Source organism: Schistocerca serialis, chromosome 12, assembly GCF_023864345.2.
Source record: "Schistocerca serialis cubense isolate TAMUIC-IGC-003099 chromosome 12, iqSchSeri2.2, whole genome shotgun sequence".
Taxonomy (NCBI): domain Eukaryota; kingdom Metazoa; phylum Arthropoda; class Insecta; order Orthoptera; family Acrididae; genus Schistocerca; species Schistocerca serialis.
The window spans coordinates 145316561-145337260 of record NC_064649.1 but is presented as its reverse complement, the minus strand read 5'-3'; the positions used below and the strand labels follow the sequence as shown (position 1 = coordinate 145337260).

General features: G+C 38.5%; 1 protein-coding gene across 1 annotated transcript in view; it reads right to left on the bottom strand.

The window, feature by feature from the left end:
- Positions 1-8220: 8220 nt before the first annotated feature.
- Positions 8221-20700, bottom strand: part of LOC126428008 (molybdenum cofactor sulfurase 3) — a 184122-nt gene continuing 171642 nt past the window's right edge. Inside the window, exon 13 of the mRNA XM_050089890.1 lies at positions 8221-10707. Within this exon, the coding sequence (XP_049945847.1) occupies positions 10510-10707 (198 nt within the window). The 3' untranslated portion in view covers positions 8221-10509. The remainder of the gene's footprint in view (positions 10708-20700) is intronic.

Below are 20700 nucleotides of genomic sequence, written 5' to 3'. Positions count from 1 at the left end.
AACATAAGGAAAAAATGCCATGAGTTACACTTGTTAATTTTAATATGTGTGAATGATTATCTTTATTTATTGCATCAGAAGAAAAAATTAAAAAAAAAACCATATGATTGTAATAAATAATTGAGGAGAAAGTGGTGGTAGTGATGACAATTTTGGTTTGCACGGTGCTGAATGGCGTAGCTGTCAGCACCTGTACAAATTCCCAATATTTTCACTGCCAAGTCTCACCAAGTTCCCAAATGATGACAAAATGATAAGGACAACAGAAAACCCCAATCCCCAGGTAGAGAAACGCCCCACCCCAGCTGGGAATTGAGCCTAGGGTTCTGTGATCCAGAGGCAGCAACACTAGCCATGTCCCCCCCCCCCCCCCCCCCCCCTTGCTCTCATTTTGTTTGTTAGTGTTCGTTCTATTTGTTTGGGGCGGACTTACCGTATCACTTGTTCAAGTTCATTGGTAATCCATTAGCTCAGTTTTTTTTTTTATTACAGAGGGCAGCTAACCCTCTGACCGAACACGCTGAGCTACCGTGCCGACACCACTAGGCCACGGGCTGTGAACTTGGGGTGAAAGAAATGGAAAGGAAACAGGATGGGGAAGAGATAGGAAGGGAAGAATTACTTCCAGCCACACAGGGTATTGTGACGATGCGACAGTGGGAGTTGAAAATTCGTGCCAAATCGAGACTCGAACCCTGATGCTTCACTTTCCTAGAACGGTTCCCTTAACTGGCTCAGCCAGCCAGACACACTTTCCATCAACCTCAAATTTCTACCATCCCACTTGCAGCACTGCTGTGACCCCTGCCCATTAACCCTCTACTACCAGATTTCTGATTACCATAGGAGTTGTGCATCTGCATTGAAACTTATTCATCAAACAGTCATCACACCCACAGAGTAATAGATATGAGTTGTGTTCTGTCGGATGCGTCTGACAACGGTCACATCTGGAAATAAAATTATGGGACAGAATGGCTAACTGCTACTCATATTCAGGAGGCAAAATTGTTATTCTGTTAATTGTACTTTTACATGTTTCAGGTGACAGTACTAAGAAGTACTGACCAGACAATCTGTCTTTATTACTTGATAATATATGTCATAATTCCAAAAAATTTGACCTTCTAATTAACATTATTTCAGTTAGGGATTAGCTTCTCACATAAACATGTGGTGTGAAGATCACATTCTTGGACCATCAGTCTCCTGGATGGCCAGCCACAATTTCTTTATATACATCTACACCCGCACTCTGTAAACTGCTGTAAAGTGCCTGGCACTGTGTGTTTTTCCTTGCACCAATCATTAAGGGTTCTTCCCATTCCATTCATGTACAGAGTGTAGAAAGAATTCGAAAATGCCTCTGTACTTACTGTAATTCGTCTGTTCTCGTCCTCGCAATCCCAATGGAAGTGATACATAGACGGCTGTAGTACACAGTCCGATTGACAGGACACCCGTATTTAATGTGGAATTGGCCACTAGATGTTGTGAGAGGCAGACTCATCAATATAAAAGGAGGTGGCCAGTATTGTGTTGTCAGTAGAGAAACAGGAACAGCAGAATGGGTTGGTCAAGTGAACTCGGTGCCTTCAAATGTGAGCAAGTCAAATCCAAGAGGAACATTTGAACCCTTCTGAAGCTGATTGTTACTGATGCGACTGTGAACTACAAACGTGAAGGAACAACCACAGATAAACCAAGATCAGGCAGATCTCAAGTACTGGTAGACAGTGACTGCCAAGCATTACTCAGTAAGGTTGAAAAAAAAAAGAGAGTACACATGAGTTCCAAAATGCTACTGACTGTCCAGCTAACACAATGACTGTGCATAGGGAGTTTGAAAGAATAGGGTACAATGGCCACGCGGCACACTTCTGTAATCAGTGCTAAGCGATGCTTGCTGTTGAGAGCAACACCACTGGACAGTGGATGACTGAAACAAGTGATTTGGCCTTATGTGTCATGCTATACTGCCTATGGCAGTACAGAAGGATTGCGTTTGAACAATGTCTCCATAATGTTACCTGCAATCGTGCAGGGCCAACGGTGAAGTGTTGAGGTGGTAGTGTTACTGAATGGGTATGTGTTTCATTGTTAGAATGTGGTCTCCATGTTGCGCTTAAGAAAATGGTGAATGTGGAAGGATATGAATGCATTTTACAGGTATGTTTCCTGCATTTTTGTGGAGGATGAGATCAAGGTGATGTTACATGTCAGCCTGTGGTTAATGAAGAGAATTTTCTTTCCCTCTTTAGTATCAGGTTCTTAGTCCTCTTTCATCAGTGTTCCTTTGTTTTTGTGTCACTTTTGTTGGTATTATTACTGCATTTTTAACTAGCAAAACCATTCTAACCCATATTACAAATGCTGTTATGCTTCTCTCTCTCTCTCTCTCTTTATCCACATATTTTCATCCACAGCTTAACAACGTGAGCTAATATAATGATCACTTAACATAAATTTTACACAATGACACAACTACTTATATTAATAGTGAACAAAGGTATGCATATTTTTGGTACACAACAATGTAGTTCTGATTAAAAAATCACAAGGAAAAATCTTTTCCTTTTAACATTGCTTTTATTTTGTAGATACCGTATTACAGATTTTTTTGTGTAAATTTAACAAGAAAAAACTTTCTGAAATTATAACAAGTGCAAAAAGTATAACAGGTGCAAAAAACAGCATAGGTACTTTGTACTATTTTGATATATAACGCATAATAAATCAATTAACAAACATAAGGATATTATAACATGATTCCATGACAGACATCTTATAACTGAAACAATAGTCAACAAATACAGAACAGGGTTAGTAGCTGCACAAATGAAATCATCAGCAATGAAATGAGTGAAATGATTGGATGTCTCATTCAAAGCTTCACTATAACCTAGGAACTAATGACCATTACTGAAATTTGTAGAAAAAATTATGCTTCTGTGCACTAAGTGGAAAATTCCAAGCATCTATTTTGTTTTGTTACTTCATGCTGCTTGTAATATAACAAGGAATTGTATCCTTTGTTTAGCAAGCATTACTTGTCACTGATACATCAATCTGAAGGAATGGGTGCACTCTGCCCCTCCCCCATTTTCAGTGATTTTAATCTTCCATTTTTGTTTTCTGTTTTATTCCATTACTACCAAAACAAGAATTAAATTTACAGACATTACAATAAATACTGCATTCTTATGGAACTGATATGCAAGTTAGGACATAAAATGTCCACTTTCTAATGTAGTACTGTGAATAGCTCCAAGAAAAGGAATTCAGTAATATACAGTGAAATGGTTGAGTGACTAAGCTGCAACATTGAAGTAAACATAAGCTAGTAAAAGAAGGCTCAAGTTTAACAACAGTGACAAGGCACTAATAATCAAAGCTCCTAGCAGTTCTTAAAAACCATGGATCACAAGACAGTGTTTTTATGGAAGATATTGCCAGCTCTCATACTGCTTTCTGATTCTTTTAAGCACCAATCAACCTCTTCCTCCAATGATGATAAACTTGATGTTTACATAATTCAGTAACCACCACCACAATAGTCCTCCAATTTTTAATCCACCCCACCTTTCCCCTCCCCAAGAAACACAAACCCTCTTCTATCTTGATATTACAGTTTTCTTTCAATCTCTCCTCTTCCAGTACCTTATTTCCTAGTCCTTGATGCCAGTTAGTTTCCCGCTGTCTGAATTATTCTCTTTCTCTTCATATGCCAGAGTCCTATATTTCTGCCTCCTGTCACCTTTATATCTCATTAACTTCTCTTCACCTGGGTTCTGTGGGTGCTGCTTCCCCCTATCCCATGTCCCCTAAACATTGCCTCTTTTCACTGCTTCAAAACAATCCTACGGTCCTGAACATTAATGATTCAGCTTTTTAAAAACATTACTTTTATTGCCTGTACAAGGAGCTGCACACCGTGAAGTATTAAAGTGCCCATCTACATCTCAGAAAACATAACAAAGCTCCCAATTTAATGTTTATTTTTATACAATTCCTCTTGTGTAACTTGGTGACTTAGTGGGTAAGCATCATACTACAATGTGAGACTTTAATTTCTCTCAGCATATAAAATGTTCAAATAACTTACGAGAGTGCAGCCAGGTACCGTTGATGACAACTGCCAATATTTTGACAGGAGTACACCCTGCCACTTTCAGGGCAAAACTGCTGCAAGTAACCCTGGTTCTCAGTGCCCATGTCATCTTGGAGCAGGAAGAGGAGGAAGGGATTAGTGGTTTGAAGCACTATCGACAATGAGGTCATTAAAGACTGAGCACAAGCTCGGATTAGAGAAGGATGGAGAAGGAAAGCAGCCTTGCCCCTTCGAAGGAACAATCCCGGCATTTGTATTAAGTGATTTAGGGAAATCATGAAAAACATAAATCAGGATGGCAGGATGATGGGTTTGGACCATTGTCGTCCTGAATCTAAGTCCAGTATGCTAACTGCTGCCCTCACGTGCTCGTTTGCCACCTCGGACCCTGACAATTTGTCAGCTGAGTTAGCCAATCTCAAAGTCACCTTCCCATCAGAATGGTTATAACAGAAGACAGATCAGACATGCAGTGCACTATCGATCAACTGTGCACTGGACGAATGGTGATAATATCAAGGTGGCACCAAAGTCCACGGCCTTTTAGCCTTATGCAGGGGGAATTTTGAACACAATTAGTCGTACTTTAGGGAAATGCGATGTGAAGTGTGTATTTCGGTCACCATTGAACATCGGGGTCCTTTTAGGTTCTGTAAAGGATGATCTCGATTTATGTAAGGCAGGTGTCTACCATATTCCATGTAGTTGTGACATGTCATGTATTGGTCAGACCATCAGGACCATGGAGGACCGTTGTACTTAGCCTAAGTGGCATACACACTTACAACAGCCGTGCAAATCCGCCATTGCAGAAAATTGTCTTTGCAGTGGTTACCCTGTGGAAAACAACAACATTGAAATTCTGGCATGCACTTCCAGCTATTGTGATAGTGTTATTAAGGGAGATGTTGAAATTAAATTAGCAACTAACCTTATAAATAGAAATGGTAATTTTTGTTTAAATTCTGCATGGAATCTTGCTCTCTCCCTTGCCAAAAAAATCTGTTGACTATTAATTTCATTATCAAAAACTTCTGACGATGATCATCTTGGTTTGTGATGGCACTAGTGTTTAAGGTGTGTATGAGTGCTACCTTCCCAGAGTTTCTCTGAAAACTGAGGTTTTAAATTCCCTTGCTACAATTTTCCACTGAAAATGGCAGGGTGTGCCCCTGTCAAAATATCGTCGGTTACCGATGATGTCACCTGGCTGCATTTCCGTAAGTTATTTAATCACACTACACATACAAAGGTTTGGGGTACAATTTTTGGTTGGTTCTAGCATTTTCCCTGTCATCTCTGGCAATATTGATGTGAAAAATGCAAGTTTCATTGTGGTTCAGTGTCAGTGTTAAAATGTAGGTCCACCTATAACAAGATGGAGAAATCAGTTCAAGGATGAGAAAAGAGCATTGCCATACAATCTCCATTAGTACAATGTCCAGTAAAACACCATAGTTTTCAAACCAGCCTTTGGGCTAGAACACTTTTACAATTCCTTTACAACAGCTTATGATAGATAAAGGCCACCTACACAGTGCACCACCAGAGAAATTGCACTTGTTAGCTGCCTGCACCCAATGGAGAAAGGAATAGGGTGCTCCTGTCACTCGCCCCTCCATAGCTTTAATGTCAGCCAACACAGCAGGGTGCTTAACATCAAATATTTGATTTCCTAATGCGTTAAAGACATTTGCATAAATGCTGCAGAAAGTTGTGAGCAAGGGCATGGAGTATTTATCAGCAACTGACACTGGGAAAGAAGCTTCCTCCAGCACACACAGATTGTGTGACATCATCATAAGATGCAGAGACAACCTTAAGATGTGAGATTTCAGTGTGGAGTGCAGAGAAAAGCAGGCAGTAGACCACCTAAAACATGTCCTGTGACTGCCACGGACCTCCTCATACTATCACCACACACAGTTTATGTGGCCATGTTTTGATCAAAGAAAAAAAAATCGTTAAATTCAGTTAATTTAATTTTCCTTCATAGCAGATTGTACAAATTTTGATGTCTGTCTTTAGTTAACTTCCAACAAAATAAATGAGGCTGGTTGACCAACACATTGTCCTCTCTAGTTATTCACCATCACATAAACATCTGTTTTGTACCTAAGAAATAAAACTATGGAATAAAGCTTAATATTATTACTCTTTTGCAATGTTACAGTCCAGCAATACCTAAATGTTTTGCCTAGTGAAGCATTGTCAGTGATTACCACCAGTCTTTTTCTTATCACAATACGTATTTCACGTGACCCATAAAGCATTCCTGGATAGCCGAGTCAGTAAGAGGTTTGCGCAATGCAGGCCTGAGCTTGATTCTGAGTCTCTAGATACAGTTTTGATCTGTCACAGGAATTCAATGTGCATTTCGTTAAAATCTCATATAAAATTTTGTCACCACACATTGAACGATCGAAATCAAACACCTCCAATATAAAAAAAAAGTCTGACTTTGGCTGCATGTGTGACACCGACATGAAAGAAGAGTTTGTTTAGAACCAAAATGAAATGTCATGTGACTAGGACTCCCATCGGGTAGATCTATCATCTGATGCAAGGTCTTTTTAGTTCACGCCATTTTGGCGACTTGCGTGACAACGAGGATGACAGAATGATGAAGACAACACAACACCCAGTCCCCGAGCAGAGAAAATCTCCAACCCGTCGGGAATCCAACCCTCGCATGGCTTTCTGCCATACTGGCCACTCAGCTATTGAGGCAGACGGAGCTAATATAAATATAGCCTGGTGAAAGTAAAAGTTTGGCTATTTGAAAAATAACCCTCCACCGCCATGCACACACATAACCTGACTGCCACTTATAATACACTAATAACTGTTGGGGACTGATGACCTCAGATGTTATAACAATTAATTCAAAATAAAAAAAATAATTCTTATCATTAAATAACATCATATTCTGATACGGTCATAAATTCATTCTAACAAAAGAAATAAAAAGTTAGAACCACATTAAAATAATATGCTAATGAACAAAAACATACTACAGCATAGCTCAAATCAGTGTAACAATTGGTTAATATATATGTATTTCCTGTGCTTTACTTTTATTGAGAATGTTATTCAAGCGTAAAACCTTCATGTTTTGACTAAAATTCTTTTTGTAAGAGTTTCCCAGTTTAACAAATCATGGCAGCTTTTGTGCAATTTTTTCTACTTTAGTTCTTAGACTTCTAATATTGCACTCAGTTTTTTCTTCATTGTGCAGCTACTGTTGTTCATATGCACTATGTGATGTACTAACCTACTTAAAATGTGCATTTAAAATATTACTTAGTAAACAATAACTAATCTGCAATGCAAGATGTCCTGTCATAAGGTAGATAATTAACAATTTACCACAGGTTAACAATTATTTAAAACAACAATATAAAAATAATTTCAGTCCACATGTAAATTTTATGTACGACAAAATAGAAAACTTAGAACTTGAAAAAGAAAGTACCCATTTGGCTCACTGAGGATTTGCAGTCGATGAAGTGAATGTTGCCTACTTTTTGCAAGTGAAAATGTTTTGTGCTTGTTGCACAGTGTTCTCACTGTGTCTTCCAGTTTTAATATCATTAATGTCTTATGCAACAGAAAGTTTGTCACGTGGTTGCAGATGGTGATGTCGGAGGAGAAGGTGGAGAAATATAAGAGGAGAGTAACAACGGGCCACAACTGTACAAGGAGTTGGGAACACAGGCTGTGCTAGTTTTCTGAACATAGTTTTTACTACACCACCACCAATCATTACTTCACACTATGAGAAACTCAATCATTCAGTAGCACCAGAACACAATGAATGTCTCCTAAAGACTTTTTTTCCCTCTGAAAATGAGCAATGATTAACGAAAACTAGACAACCTTCAGATCTATTCATCACTTGCAGACCCTCTACAAAATCAGTCACAACCTGCTTTTCTGCATTTTCTTCTTCATAAATCAAATAAGATTTTTTCTGTAGATTATCATCTAAATCAAGTCATGTATATGCATTGTTTTTATTTTAAAAATCATAGTAATATCAAAAACAATATGGAATTATATTTGTTTTTACAGGAATCCATTTGCAAAATAAATGCATCTTAGAAAATTTTATATACCCATTATACATATCTATTGACAGTTCAATACAAGCATCAAGTTTTTGTCACAGATAGTTTTACTGAACATTACAAATACAATACTTATTTTCAAACTATTTGAAATGGCTAAAAGCAGGTTTTGCAAAAGTCATATATTTCTACTACAATGTACAGCAGAATACATATGTGTCATCATGGGGCAGAGTCCAAAACTGTCACTACCCAAAATTGCCTCAAATTTTAATTCTTACCCTGCTACAGACATGCTCTCTACAGTTCGTGCTAAGCGTAGCTTTGTTGTGGCTGCACTGATCACCAAATGCTGAAACCTGTGCTCAAAGACGGTGTTCGAGCTGCTAAGCAATATTTATCGTCTGATTTTAAGAAAATTATTCGCTGAAAAAATTTCATTTTTGCACATCTTACAGTCTGATATCTTTGCTTGATAAAGAACTGAATTACTTTTTATTATTGTCATGGTTACTGTGCTGCATCAAGTTAAGTAAAACATTGCACGCTATTTTAAAGAGTTTGCAAAGGTAAAAGCAAACTGTCTCAACTTTGTGTATGGTTGATTTTAGGTCATAAATTTCAGTGTATGAAAAGTAGATAAGGTATAAAACTTTTATTTGAAATTGAGAGCTCAATGATCTCCTTTTGTTCTCGAGTTACTGACTCTTACATCCAACAGACTGTCACACACATTGCACCCATTTCCATCACTGCAATTTGGGAATTGTGTGGTTGTAACAATCATCATATTTCATAAACAGTTCAAGATATTGAAACAAGGTTTTTGCAAATGATAGCATGCAAAGATGCACATATGTTAAATGATAAATACTTGAAACTTTTTTATTCACAAAGGTAATTGTGGAAGTAACTCATAAGCAGCAGTGAGAGGTTGGCGTGTGGTTACACACATACACGCAGTAGCATTGTAGGAAACCACAGGCAGTGCCTGTAAACGTGTCAACAGCACCTGGGGAACAGCGGAGCAAGACACGTATACATGTCCGCAGCAGCTAAAAGGTTAAATATTCTTGATGCAACCTGTTATAAATGAATTCACTTGTTCATATGAAATGTCATGGCACATTAAAACTGTGTGCTCTACAAGGGCTCAAATCCAGACCTTTATCCCGCACAGGAATGCTTGTATGAAGATATCCAAGCCCTGGCCCACCCTCACATTTCCAATACATTGCTTTTAATTTTCAAATTTTACAGAGGCTCTACTGCATACTTTGTAGATTACCAGTCCCCAGAAGAAAGGATATCATGAAGAAATTACTAAGCCAAAGCCTATGATTTGTTTCTAGAATGAAACTTCCACTCTGTTATGGAGTGTGCATTTTGTACGATGCTATAAAGTCAAAATCAGTGCATAAATAAACAAATTGTAAGTAGCTCCAAACACCCATAAATAATTAGAGAATGAAAAGCGTAAGAAGTCACATAACCAAACACTTATATATAAATCATGTACGTAACAGACAATGGATCCAAAAATAATAATTTCAGATCTCACAAAATAATAATATCCTGCACCATGGGAAGTAATACAGGAGAAACAAAACAGACACAGAAGAGATTCCATACAAAAATAAATGTCACTGAAAATCTATTCTTACTGTCCTATTACACAGCCATCTCAAATGGTTCAAATGGCTCTGAGCACTATGGGACTTAACATCTGAGGTCATCAGCCCCCTAGAACTCAGAACTACTTAAACCTAACTAAACTAAGAACATCACCCACATCCACGCCCGAGGCAGGATTCAAACTTGCAACCGTAGCAGTCGTGCGGTTCCGGACTGAAGAGGCTAGAACAGATCGGCCACCGCAGCCGGCCACAGCCGTCTCAATGGTATAACTTGCCCAAAAAGTGAATCTTACTTTTACTCATATTACTACATTGTGATGTAATTATTTTTGTACTTGTGTTTTCTACACTCGCTTGGATGTCCATGTCGAAACATGTTTCCCTCACATTGCTACAATCGAGGTAACTGTACCGCACCTAGACAATATAAAATAGTGGCTGGTAGATATTTTAATTATTTAGAGGATAGTTATTGTTTCACAACCAAGTAAGCATTCTGGAAATAGTGTGATGGTGAACTTAGTATAAGGAGGTGATAGGAACATGTTTCAGAATAACAACAGCAATGTCACAATATGTGCAGGAGTAAGGCACTTAAAACACAAATTGAAGAATAGGAATCAGTACGCAAAGCACTAGTACGCCAGTAGCTGCTCGCCATTGTGCGAGTCATACAGTAATACTGGAGAGGCTAGGGTACAGGAACAATGACTCTGTCACCAACAGAGATCACAGCACTCGCACTGTCGTGGTGGAGCTGGCTGAGGTATACACCAAATCTCATCTTGCCACAGAACACCTCGGACAGAGTCCTCAACGGCTCCCTCGTCTTCTCGCCTGTCGCCTGGTCGACGCATATCACCTGGCAGCGCGTGCAGGGCCCGTCCACCTGTACAGAATTGACTATCTTGAAAATGACAAAAAAAGCTAATGGACATTACAGGCTGGCTCTTATGTTTTCTTCATGTTTATTGGATGTGAAGGTCAATGCCCAGTAAACTATTAACAGGAGAAATAAGCACAATTCCCAAACAAACTTGAAAAAATCTCCTTTGAAGGTTTCCGGGCACTGTTCAATGCAACACAATTTGATGTTTTTAAAAAATTAGTCAGTAGCCAAGAGTATAGGTCTTGTAGTAATGCAGACACCAGTTTGATTCTCAGAAATACGTTTACATCTACACGTACATGATTACTCTGCAGTTCACATTTAAGTGCCCGGCAGAGGGTTCATCAAATCACCTTCACGATATACGTCTACCGTCCCGCTCTCGAACAGCACACGGGAGAAATGAACACTTAAATCTTTCGATGCAAGCTCTGATTTCTCAAATTTTATTAAAATGACCATTTCTCCCTACGTAGGAGGGTGTAAACAGAATATTTGGAGGAAGAAGTTGGCGATTAAAATTTCATGAAAACACCTCACCGCAACAAAAAATGCCTTTCTTCTAATGATTCCCACCCCAACTTGAGTACCACATCCATTACACACTTTCCAGTATTTCCTGGCAGTAAGAAATGAGCTATCATTCTTTGAACTTTTTCGATGTCCTCTGTCAATTCTATCTGGTAAGAATCCCACACTGCACAGAAATACTCCTGCAGAGTACAGACAAGCATAGTGTAGGCAGTCTCTTTAGTGGATTTGCAGCATCTTCTAAGTTTTCTGCCAATAAAATGCAGTTTTTGTATCACCTTATCCTCAACATTATCTGTGTGATCACCACCATGTAAGTAATTCATTATTGTAATCCCTAAGTACTTGGGTGAATTGACAGCCTTTAGATATGTGTATTTTATTGTGTAACCAAAATTCAATGGGTTCCTTTTAGTACTGATGGGGATGAATTACCACTTTTCACACCATACAAATATTGTGTCAATCATACTGCAATTGGGTTTGATCTTCTAATGACTTTACTAGGCAGTAAATAACAACATAACCCACAAAAAATTTAAGATGGCTGTCCTAAATGATTATACAGATTTCGAACAGCAAAGAGCATACGACACATCCTTGGGAAATGATAGTTATCACTTCTGTTTTACTCAATGACTGTCAGTTACTATGAACTGTGACCTTTCTGACAGGAAATCATGAATCCAGTCTCACAACTGAGACAACACTGTATAGGTGTGCAGCTTGACTGGATGTAACTTTTTTTTTATTTTTGTTACACCTCTATTTTCAAACAGAATGTTAATCAACAAACACTTAATCATAACCTTGCTTCATAATAGCAATAACAACATCTTTTTATTTTTAAGTACCAATCAAATGAAAACGTAAAATGTGAAATAGAAAATAAAATACTGTTCTATGGACATTTAACAGTGTTGTTGGTGTAGATAATTTCTTCATTTATGAATAAGGCATTTCACATATGTGTAACAAATTTTAATTTATACTCGTGTGATTAGTAATTAAGAATAATAAGAGTGTTATTTTTGTGAAAAAAATATCGATTATTTATTAATAAACATTTCCATTTGAAAATAAATATATAATTCAAATAAAAGTACAAAATAAATCAAAGCAGTGACTTTACAGTTACAAAACCCACATGCTATGCACTCCATAACTGGCAGCCCTGTTAAAATTCTCAAAATGTGTTTATGTAACAGTGCTCCAAAATCTTCAAACACAACTGTTTTTAGTTCGTTTGAGAACTGCATTGTACTGCTTTAGAAAATTTCTGTCTGGGCACTGAAATTTAAATCCCAAATTATGAGGAAATCGAGGTGGGCAGAGCAGTTCATGAGATTCACTTGTAGGACAGTATCCAATAAAAGCTGTCACATCCATAGAGAAACTGGAGATAAAGAGCAGAAGTTTAACATAGCTAAGGAAGCAGCAACTAAACATTATAGTGGTAATTTGGAGTTAATACAGTATACAGATCAAATTTCTAAAGAGTTTTTGAGGTGTTCGAGAGTAGCCAGGCATATAAACAACACTGAAAAACACTGCAGAGCTAATGGACAATGTCCTCCCTAGACCTAACTGATAAGAAACAAAACACACAAAAAAGAGTTAGCAGAGGAGGAGAACATTCTCTGAAAACTCAGCGATGTTTTTTTGTTACTAGTTTGTGACATGGTTTTTTACGTATAGTCATCAAATCAATGGTTTTTGTACTCCAACAATGAAAAATCCAGGATAGACTAATGACAATATTATGAAAAGGATAGATTGCTACTTACCATCACACACACACACACACACACACACACACACACACACACACACACACACACACAACCATGCTCTCTGTCTGCCGAAGCTTGTTTATACACTATCTGATAAAAATTATCTGCACACCTGTTAGCTGACATTTAAGTGGGGTGTGTTCACCTTCCACTTTTATGATAGCTTCAAAACTGCTAGCAACACTTCCAATGAGGTGTCTGTTATGTCCCCAGAGGAAAGGCAGGGCATCCTATCTCAATGGAAGTGAACTGTAAAAATGTTAACTCGTCCCAAAAACGTTCCATTGGTTCAGGTCTGGACTCTGGGCAGGCCAGTCCACTTCAGGAATGTTGCTGTCCATAAACCACTGACTCACATGTGCTGTTTCATGACAGGGTGCAGTGGTCATGCTGATACAACCAGTCATAATCTCCAAACTGTTTCTCTACTGGTGGCAGACACGATGCTGTAAAATGTGTTCGTATCTTCCTGTATTTAGTATTTTATTAAACACAATAAGGGAGCTGCACACTAACCGTAGAAAATAACACCACCTTCTCTGTACTTCACTAATGGCACTACATACTGTGGCAGACATTCGCCAAACACAAACCCCCCCACTGGATGCTACAGGGTAGAGTGTGATTCACCTCTCCGAGTCACTCGTTCACAGTCTTTCACTGTCCAGTTGTTCTTTACACCACCTCACACATTACTTAGCCCTACAACAGGAATGTGCCAATCGAATGTCGCACCTCATTCTCCTTAGCTGTCTACGGGTATTCACTGTGCGAGCTCGACTGCTGGTAGCACTTTGGAACATACGAGTTATTCCTTCCACTGGTTTTGTTCAATTTTTTTATAACAACCCTCTGCAATGTTCAAGGACCCTGTCCGTCAGTAAGTGAGGTGCGTCTCTTGCCTCGATTTAGATGTGGTCGTTCCTTCACATTTCCACTTTACCATCAAATCACGAACAGCCAACTTGAGCAATGTTAGAAGAGTTGAAATGCCCCTGACAGATCTGTTACTCACATGTTACTGACCAGCCCCCACAAAAAATCACTCAGGTTTCGTGACCCCAAGCCATTCTGCTGAACTGCTTCTCTACTGACCACACAAACTGTGTGCTCTACAAGGGCTCAAATCCAGCCCCTTATATTAGCAGGTCCACCTCATGTTATATAGTGGTCAGTTTCGCATTACATACGGGTGCCCTGATACTTCTTATCTGATAGTGTAAGCGCGACAACTGCTGAGTACCTCAACTGTATGTAAGTGATCACTTTCCACTATTTGCATTCTATCCAGCACTTTCCAGTATCATATTAAGATTTGTTCATCTTTTGTAAATGCACACCTATACTTGTTCCTCATACCAAAGGCTTCTCCTTCCTGGGAGTATCTATAGAACACGATGAATGTACAAAAGTCAGAATGACGGTACTCACAACAGGCATGTATACGGTGCCCCGGGAAGAATGGCCAGTACTGAGGAACAATCATTTGAAGCAAAACTATGTAGCAAATGTGGGCTCTAAAATGCATTGCTTAAGAGCTATGAGCTCCTCTTCATCTTCAATACTGTACCACATATCTCCTCTTCTTTAAACACTTTGCTTTCCATTTCTTGAGAGATGGTAGTATGGAGCAAAGCAAGAAAACAAGTGTCCAGTGGACTCTAAACTGCATACCTTAAGAGCTATGGGCACTTGTTCATCTTTGCTACAAAGAAACTTTTCTACTAAACAAGTGCTCATAGCTCTTACGGTATGTATTTTAGAGTCTATGTTTAGTCAACTTTTTTACTTTGAAATCCCTGAATATTCACCATTTCTCCTGGGACATCCTGCATAAAAACACTATTATAGCTTTTAGAATTAACAGTTCCTTCCTTACGCAGAGGTGAGGGATAGGCTGGAGAAGGTTATGAAGGAAACAGAACAGGTGGGTCTCCACTCATCATTACTGTCCCCAAATTATCCTTCTCTCCTTCCTGATGGAGGAAATACTAGTTATGAAAGCTAAGATGGTGTTGTGTATTTGTACGAACCATCCATGCAAAAAGTTACAAGACTGATATTATTTCTTGGTGCTTAAGGGAAAGCTGGACAGCAACTACAATGACAGCTTGAACCAATAACTGTAAACAACAGGTCACAAATCACAGTGGAGCAACATATCTTAATCGTGTGTTCTAGACATTTTCCAAAATGTTTTGAAAATGAGAAAAGTGTGAGTGAGATTCCCTCTGCACACTTCAGCTTCTGAACGAAAAGAAAGACTTGTGAACACCTGCTGCAGCTAGGCTGAAATGAAAATGTGTACAATTCTTTTCGGGAAAAAAATCAAAACAGTTACCCAGACTTGATGTTATCAATACAAATCTACACAAAATAACAAAGTGCAGAAATTCATTTGAAGGACAATACTTTGACAACAAAACTGACATTCGAGCCAATGTGATGCACAAGTTGAACAATGTCCTGCAAAAGGACTTTTCTGGCAATGTCACATGGTTGTATGATCATACTCACTTGGGAGAAGACTATGTAGAATACTTGAAGCATTAAAACCACTATCCTAACTTTTCTGTAATTTTTTAAAATTGTTAATCCAATCTGGAAACCTTTTGGACTGTCGGGGTATGTGGCTATCAGCAGTACTGATATTTTGCCTTCTGTCTCAAAACTGTATACTTTTCTCCAGGAATTTTTCCTTATGACATAACTGAATGAGCTGATTGAAAACAAAGTGATAAAAATTCAAACTTTATCTGAAGACATTAGATTAGTGGGGATACAACAAAGTCAACAGGAATTCCAACACACATGTATCTCTACTAATTTTATGATTTTTCAAACACAGCTATTTGCCAACCATCATTCATCTACATAGTCTCACAATTGTACGTAAAATATGAGAAAAGCAATGACCCATTTATAGCAGACTGATGTGCGGAGCACACAAACACATCTCACACTTGCTTTCGAGCTCTCTCTCTCTTTTTCTAGTAAAAGTACATTTACATTTGCATATACAAGCATACAGACATCCAAATGCACTCTCTCCATGTGGTTTTACGCACAAATGTGTGTACTTCTGCTAGGAAAAGAGAGAGAGCTGGAAAGCTGGTGTCACTAGTGCTTCTATGCTCCACACGTCAGTCAGCTATAGGCCAGTGGTTCCCTCTCTCTTATTTTACCTGTTGTTCCGTAATTTTTTATAATGTTCTCAGTTTTTCTTTTTTACATAATTTTAATGGAATCAGTAAATATCAGTAAAAAATAAAGCTTTAGATAAAGCTAAACTCATGTATTATAAATTATTTATGAAATAGGGCAGCAGATAACATTAGCTTACAGAAAATAAATTGACATTTAACTGCAACACAATGCATGTAGTTTCTGACATGGAAATCTTACAGAATCAAAATTATACTGTTCCAAGGTTATCAAACCACCAGTGGAGTCAAACATCTTAAATTCTTAGGACTGAAAATAGATATTAAAAGCTGTCTTGTCAGTATCACAGTCAGGGTCTTGTGAAGAAACTAGATACTGCCTTCTTTACTATGATTAATGTCCACCCCCCCCCCCCCTCTCTCCCTCCTCTCTCTCTCTCTCTCTCTCTCTCTCTCTCTCTCTCTCTCTCTGACACTCAAATCAATAAGTTTATTTACTTCAAGTATTTTCCCTCTATTATGTTCTATGGTATGAAAAGGACAGACTATTATACAGTTGAGTTCCGGTGTCAAGAGACATTAGCCATGAGTGTATTAGTTGTGTGTGTTTTCTATTTCGGAAGGAGAACATTTTTGTCTGAAAGCTTACATGTCTAGCAGTCTTTTTCATTGTGCATGTCTGCAGCTCAATGCTTCCTGCATGCAGTGAGTAGAAATCTATCCTCTCCATATTATTGTTTTTTCTGTTGTTTGATACTCTATGGAAGCAGTTCTCAAAGTGGAGGGCAGAGAATAGCAGAAGAGGGCGCCGTCTTTCACTGAAATATTTATATTTCAGATTATGTAAGAAAAAAATTTCCAATGAACAAATGTTGCAGTGTCAGATTCTCATCTCCATGAACCATCATTAATGTGCTGTCTTGTTTCACGGGAACTGACCAGTAGATGCTGTCAGCAGGAATTCTGAGAAAAGGGGGATGAGTAATATTTCATCACACCGCCTCTGTCAACGATCACTGCACAGTTAGCTAGATACTTTTAACAACCAGTAATGACAATAAGCCAACTGAAAATATGCCCTCCACTGCCTCGCAACAACGACTGCATGAGTAGATTTTTAATCACGTCATTGTGACTGTCCATTCAATTTGTAGCAGACTTCCAGAGCCAGTTTAAAGATAGTGAGATAACTAGAAGCTGAATTCTTGTGCATGTTCATTGGAAGTAGGTAACCGGATTTAAAATAAAGTGATACAAGTTCTGGCATTCTCATGGATGGGTGGCTGGTTGACAGGGGTAACGAGACATCCCATGGAAGTGATTCACCTAGTGTCTCTTCTCCTCAAAAGGATGCAGTTCTGATAAAGAAAAAGATGCAATTCTAAAAAGGAAAACGACTCAAATTTAATCAACAAACATTCTTTCGCATCTTTCTCTGTTTCTATCAGCAATGTTAGTTCTAGATGCAGAATTATGTGTAAGTGTGTAAATATCAAGTTCATTATTTGACATAGGCTTTACCAGCACACTTTTGAATGAGGAATGACCACAGTGTGTTCTTTGTTGCGGGATTTTTGCCAACAATCGCTTGAAACCTTAATTAAGAGAGATCTGCAGACAAAACTTCCAAATGACGTAAATAAACCTGTTGAATCTTTTAGGTGTCATGAGCAACAACTAAAATGAAATATTAGGTCCTTCAATAAAAGGGCATCAGTTCCTAAGAAAGCCCTAACAACATTCCTAGAAGTAGCCAGCTTATTTGCAAAATCCAAATCATCACATACTACTGGTGAAAAATTACATCCTCCTGCAGCTGTAAAAGTGTGCAAAATTGTACACGGAGAAAGGTTTGCCAAGAGTCTGAAGTTGATACCACTCTCAGGTGGTAACATGGCTCATTGTATTGATGAAATAGCTGCTGACATGAAAAATCAATTGCTGCTGCATCTTTGTGATAGCCCAAAATTCACCCTCCAATTTGGTAACAGCACTGCTATCAGTAATCCTCCCCAACTTCCTCTTTTTGAACACTACTGTTATGAAAATGAAATGCTTGAGGACTATCTATTATGTGAAGTTCTGGAAGGAAGGACTACAGGTGAAGGTAATTTCTTTCTTGTGAATTCCATTTTTATTGACAACGATGGGCAAGTTGTGTTGCTATATGAACTGATTATGACAGCATTTGTTGTTGTTGTGGTCTTCAGTCCTGAGACTGGTTTGATGCAGCTCTCCATGCTACTCTATCCTGTGCAAGCTTCTTCATCTCCCAGTACCTACTGCAACCTACATCCTTCTGAATCTGCTTAGTGTATTCATCTCTTGGTCTCCCTCTACGATTTTTACCCTCCACGCTGCCCTCCAATGCTAAATTTGTGATCCCTTGATGCCTCAAAACATGTCCTACCAACCGATCCCTTCTTCTAGTCAAGTTGTGCCACAAACTTCTCTTCTCCCCAATCCTATTCAATACCTCCTCATTAGTTACGTGATCTACCCACCTTATCTTCAGCATTCTTCTGTAGCACCACATTTCGAAAGCTTCTATTCTCTTCTTGTCCAAACTAGTTATCGTCCATGTTTCACTTCCATACATGGCTACACTCCATACAAATATTTTCAGAAACGACTTCCTGACACTTAAATCTATACTCGATGTTAACAAATTTCTCTTCTTCAGAAACGATTTCCTTGCCATTGCCAGTCTACATTTTATATCCTCTCTACTTCGACCATCATCAGTTATTTTACTCCATAAATAGCAAAATTCCTTTACTACTTTAAGTGTCTCATTTCCTAATCTAATTCCCTCAGCATCACCCGATTTAATTTGACTACATTCCATTATCCTTGTTTTGCTTTTGTTGATGTTCATCTTATATCCTCCTTTCAAGACACTGTCCATTCCATTCAATTGTTCTTCCAAGTCCTTTGCTGTCTCTGACAGAATTACAATGTCATCGGTGAACCTCAAAGTTTTTACTTCTTCTCCATGAATTTTAATACCTACTTCGAATTTTTCTTTTGTTTCCTTTACTGCTTGCTCAATATACAGATTGAATAACATCGGGGACAGGCTACAACCCTGTCTCACTCCTTTCCCAACCACTGCTTCCCTTTCATGCCCCTCGACTCTTATAACTGCCATCTGGTTTCTGTACAAATTGTAAATAGCCTTTCGCTCCCTGTATTTTACCCCTGCCACCTTCAGAATTTGAAAGAGAGTATTCCAGTTAACATTGTCAAAAGCTTTCTCTAAGTCTACAAATGCTAGAAAAGTAGGTTTGCCTTTTCTTAATCTTTCTTCTAAGATAAGTCGTAAGGTTAGTATTGCCTCACGTGTTCCAACATTTCTACGGAATCCAAGCTGATCTTCCCCGAGGTCTGCTTCTACCAGTTTTTCCATTCGTCTGTAAAGAATTCGTGTTAGTATTTTGCAGCTGTGACTTATTAAACTGATAGTTCGGTAATTTTCACATCTGTCAACACCTGCTTTCTTTGGGATTGGAATTATTATATTCTTCTTGAAGTCTGAGGGTATTTCGCCTGTCTCATACATCTTGCTCACCAGATGGTAGAGTTTTGCCATGACTGGCTCTCCCAAGGCCATCAGTAGTTCTAATGGAATGTTGTCTATTCCCGGGGCCTTGTTTCGACTCAGGTCTTTCAGTGCTCTGTCAAATTTTTCACGCAGTATCTTATCTCCCATTTCGTCTTCATCTACATCCTCTTCCATTTCCATAATATTGTCCTCAAGAACATCGCCCTTGTATAAACCCTCTATATACTCCTTCCACCTTTCTGCTTTCCCTTCTTTGCTTAGAACTGGGTTGCCATCTGAGCTCTTGATATTCATACAAGTGGTTCTCTTCTCTCCAAAGGTCTCTTTAATTTTCCTGTAGGCAGTATCTATCTTACCCCTAGTGAGACAAGCCTCTACATCCTTACATTTGTCCTCTAGCCATCCCTGCTTAGCCATTTTGCACTTCCTGTCGATCTCATTTTTGAGACGTTTGTATTCCTTTTTGCCTGCTTCATTTACTGCATTTTTATATTTTCTCCTTTCATCAATTAAATTCAATATTTCTTCTGTTACCCAAGGATTTCTATTAGCCCTCATCTTTTTACCTACTTGATCGTCTGCTGCCTTCACTACTTCATCCCTCAGAGCTACCCATTCTTCTTCTACTGTATTTCTTTCCCCCATTCCTGTCAATTGTTCCCTTACGCTCTCCCTCAAACTCTCTACAACCTCTGGTTCTTTCAGTTTATCCAGGTCCCATCTCCTTAAATTCCCACCTTTTTGCAGTTTCTTCAGTTTCAATCTACAGGTCATAACCAATAGATTGTGGTCAGAATCCACATCTGCCCCTGGAAATGTCTTACAATTTAAAACCTGGTTCCTAAATCTCTGTCTTACCATTATATAATCTATCTGATACCTTTTAGTATCTCCAGGATTCTTCCAGGTATACAACCTTCTTTTATGATTCTTGAACCAA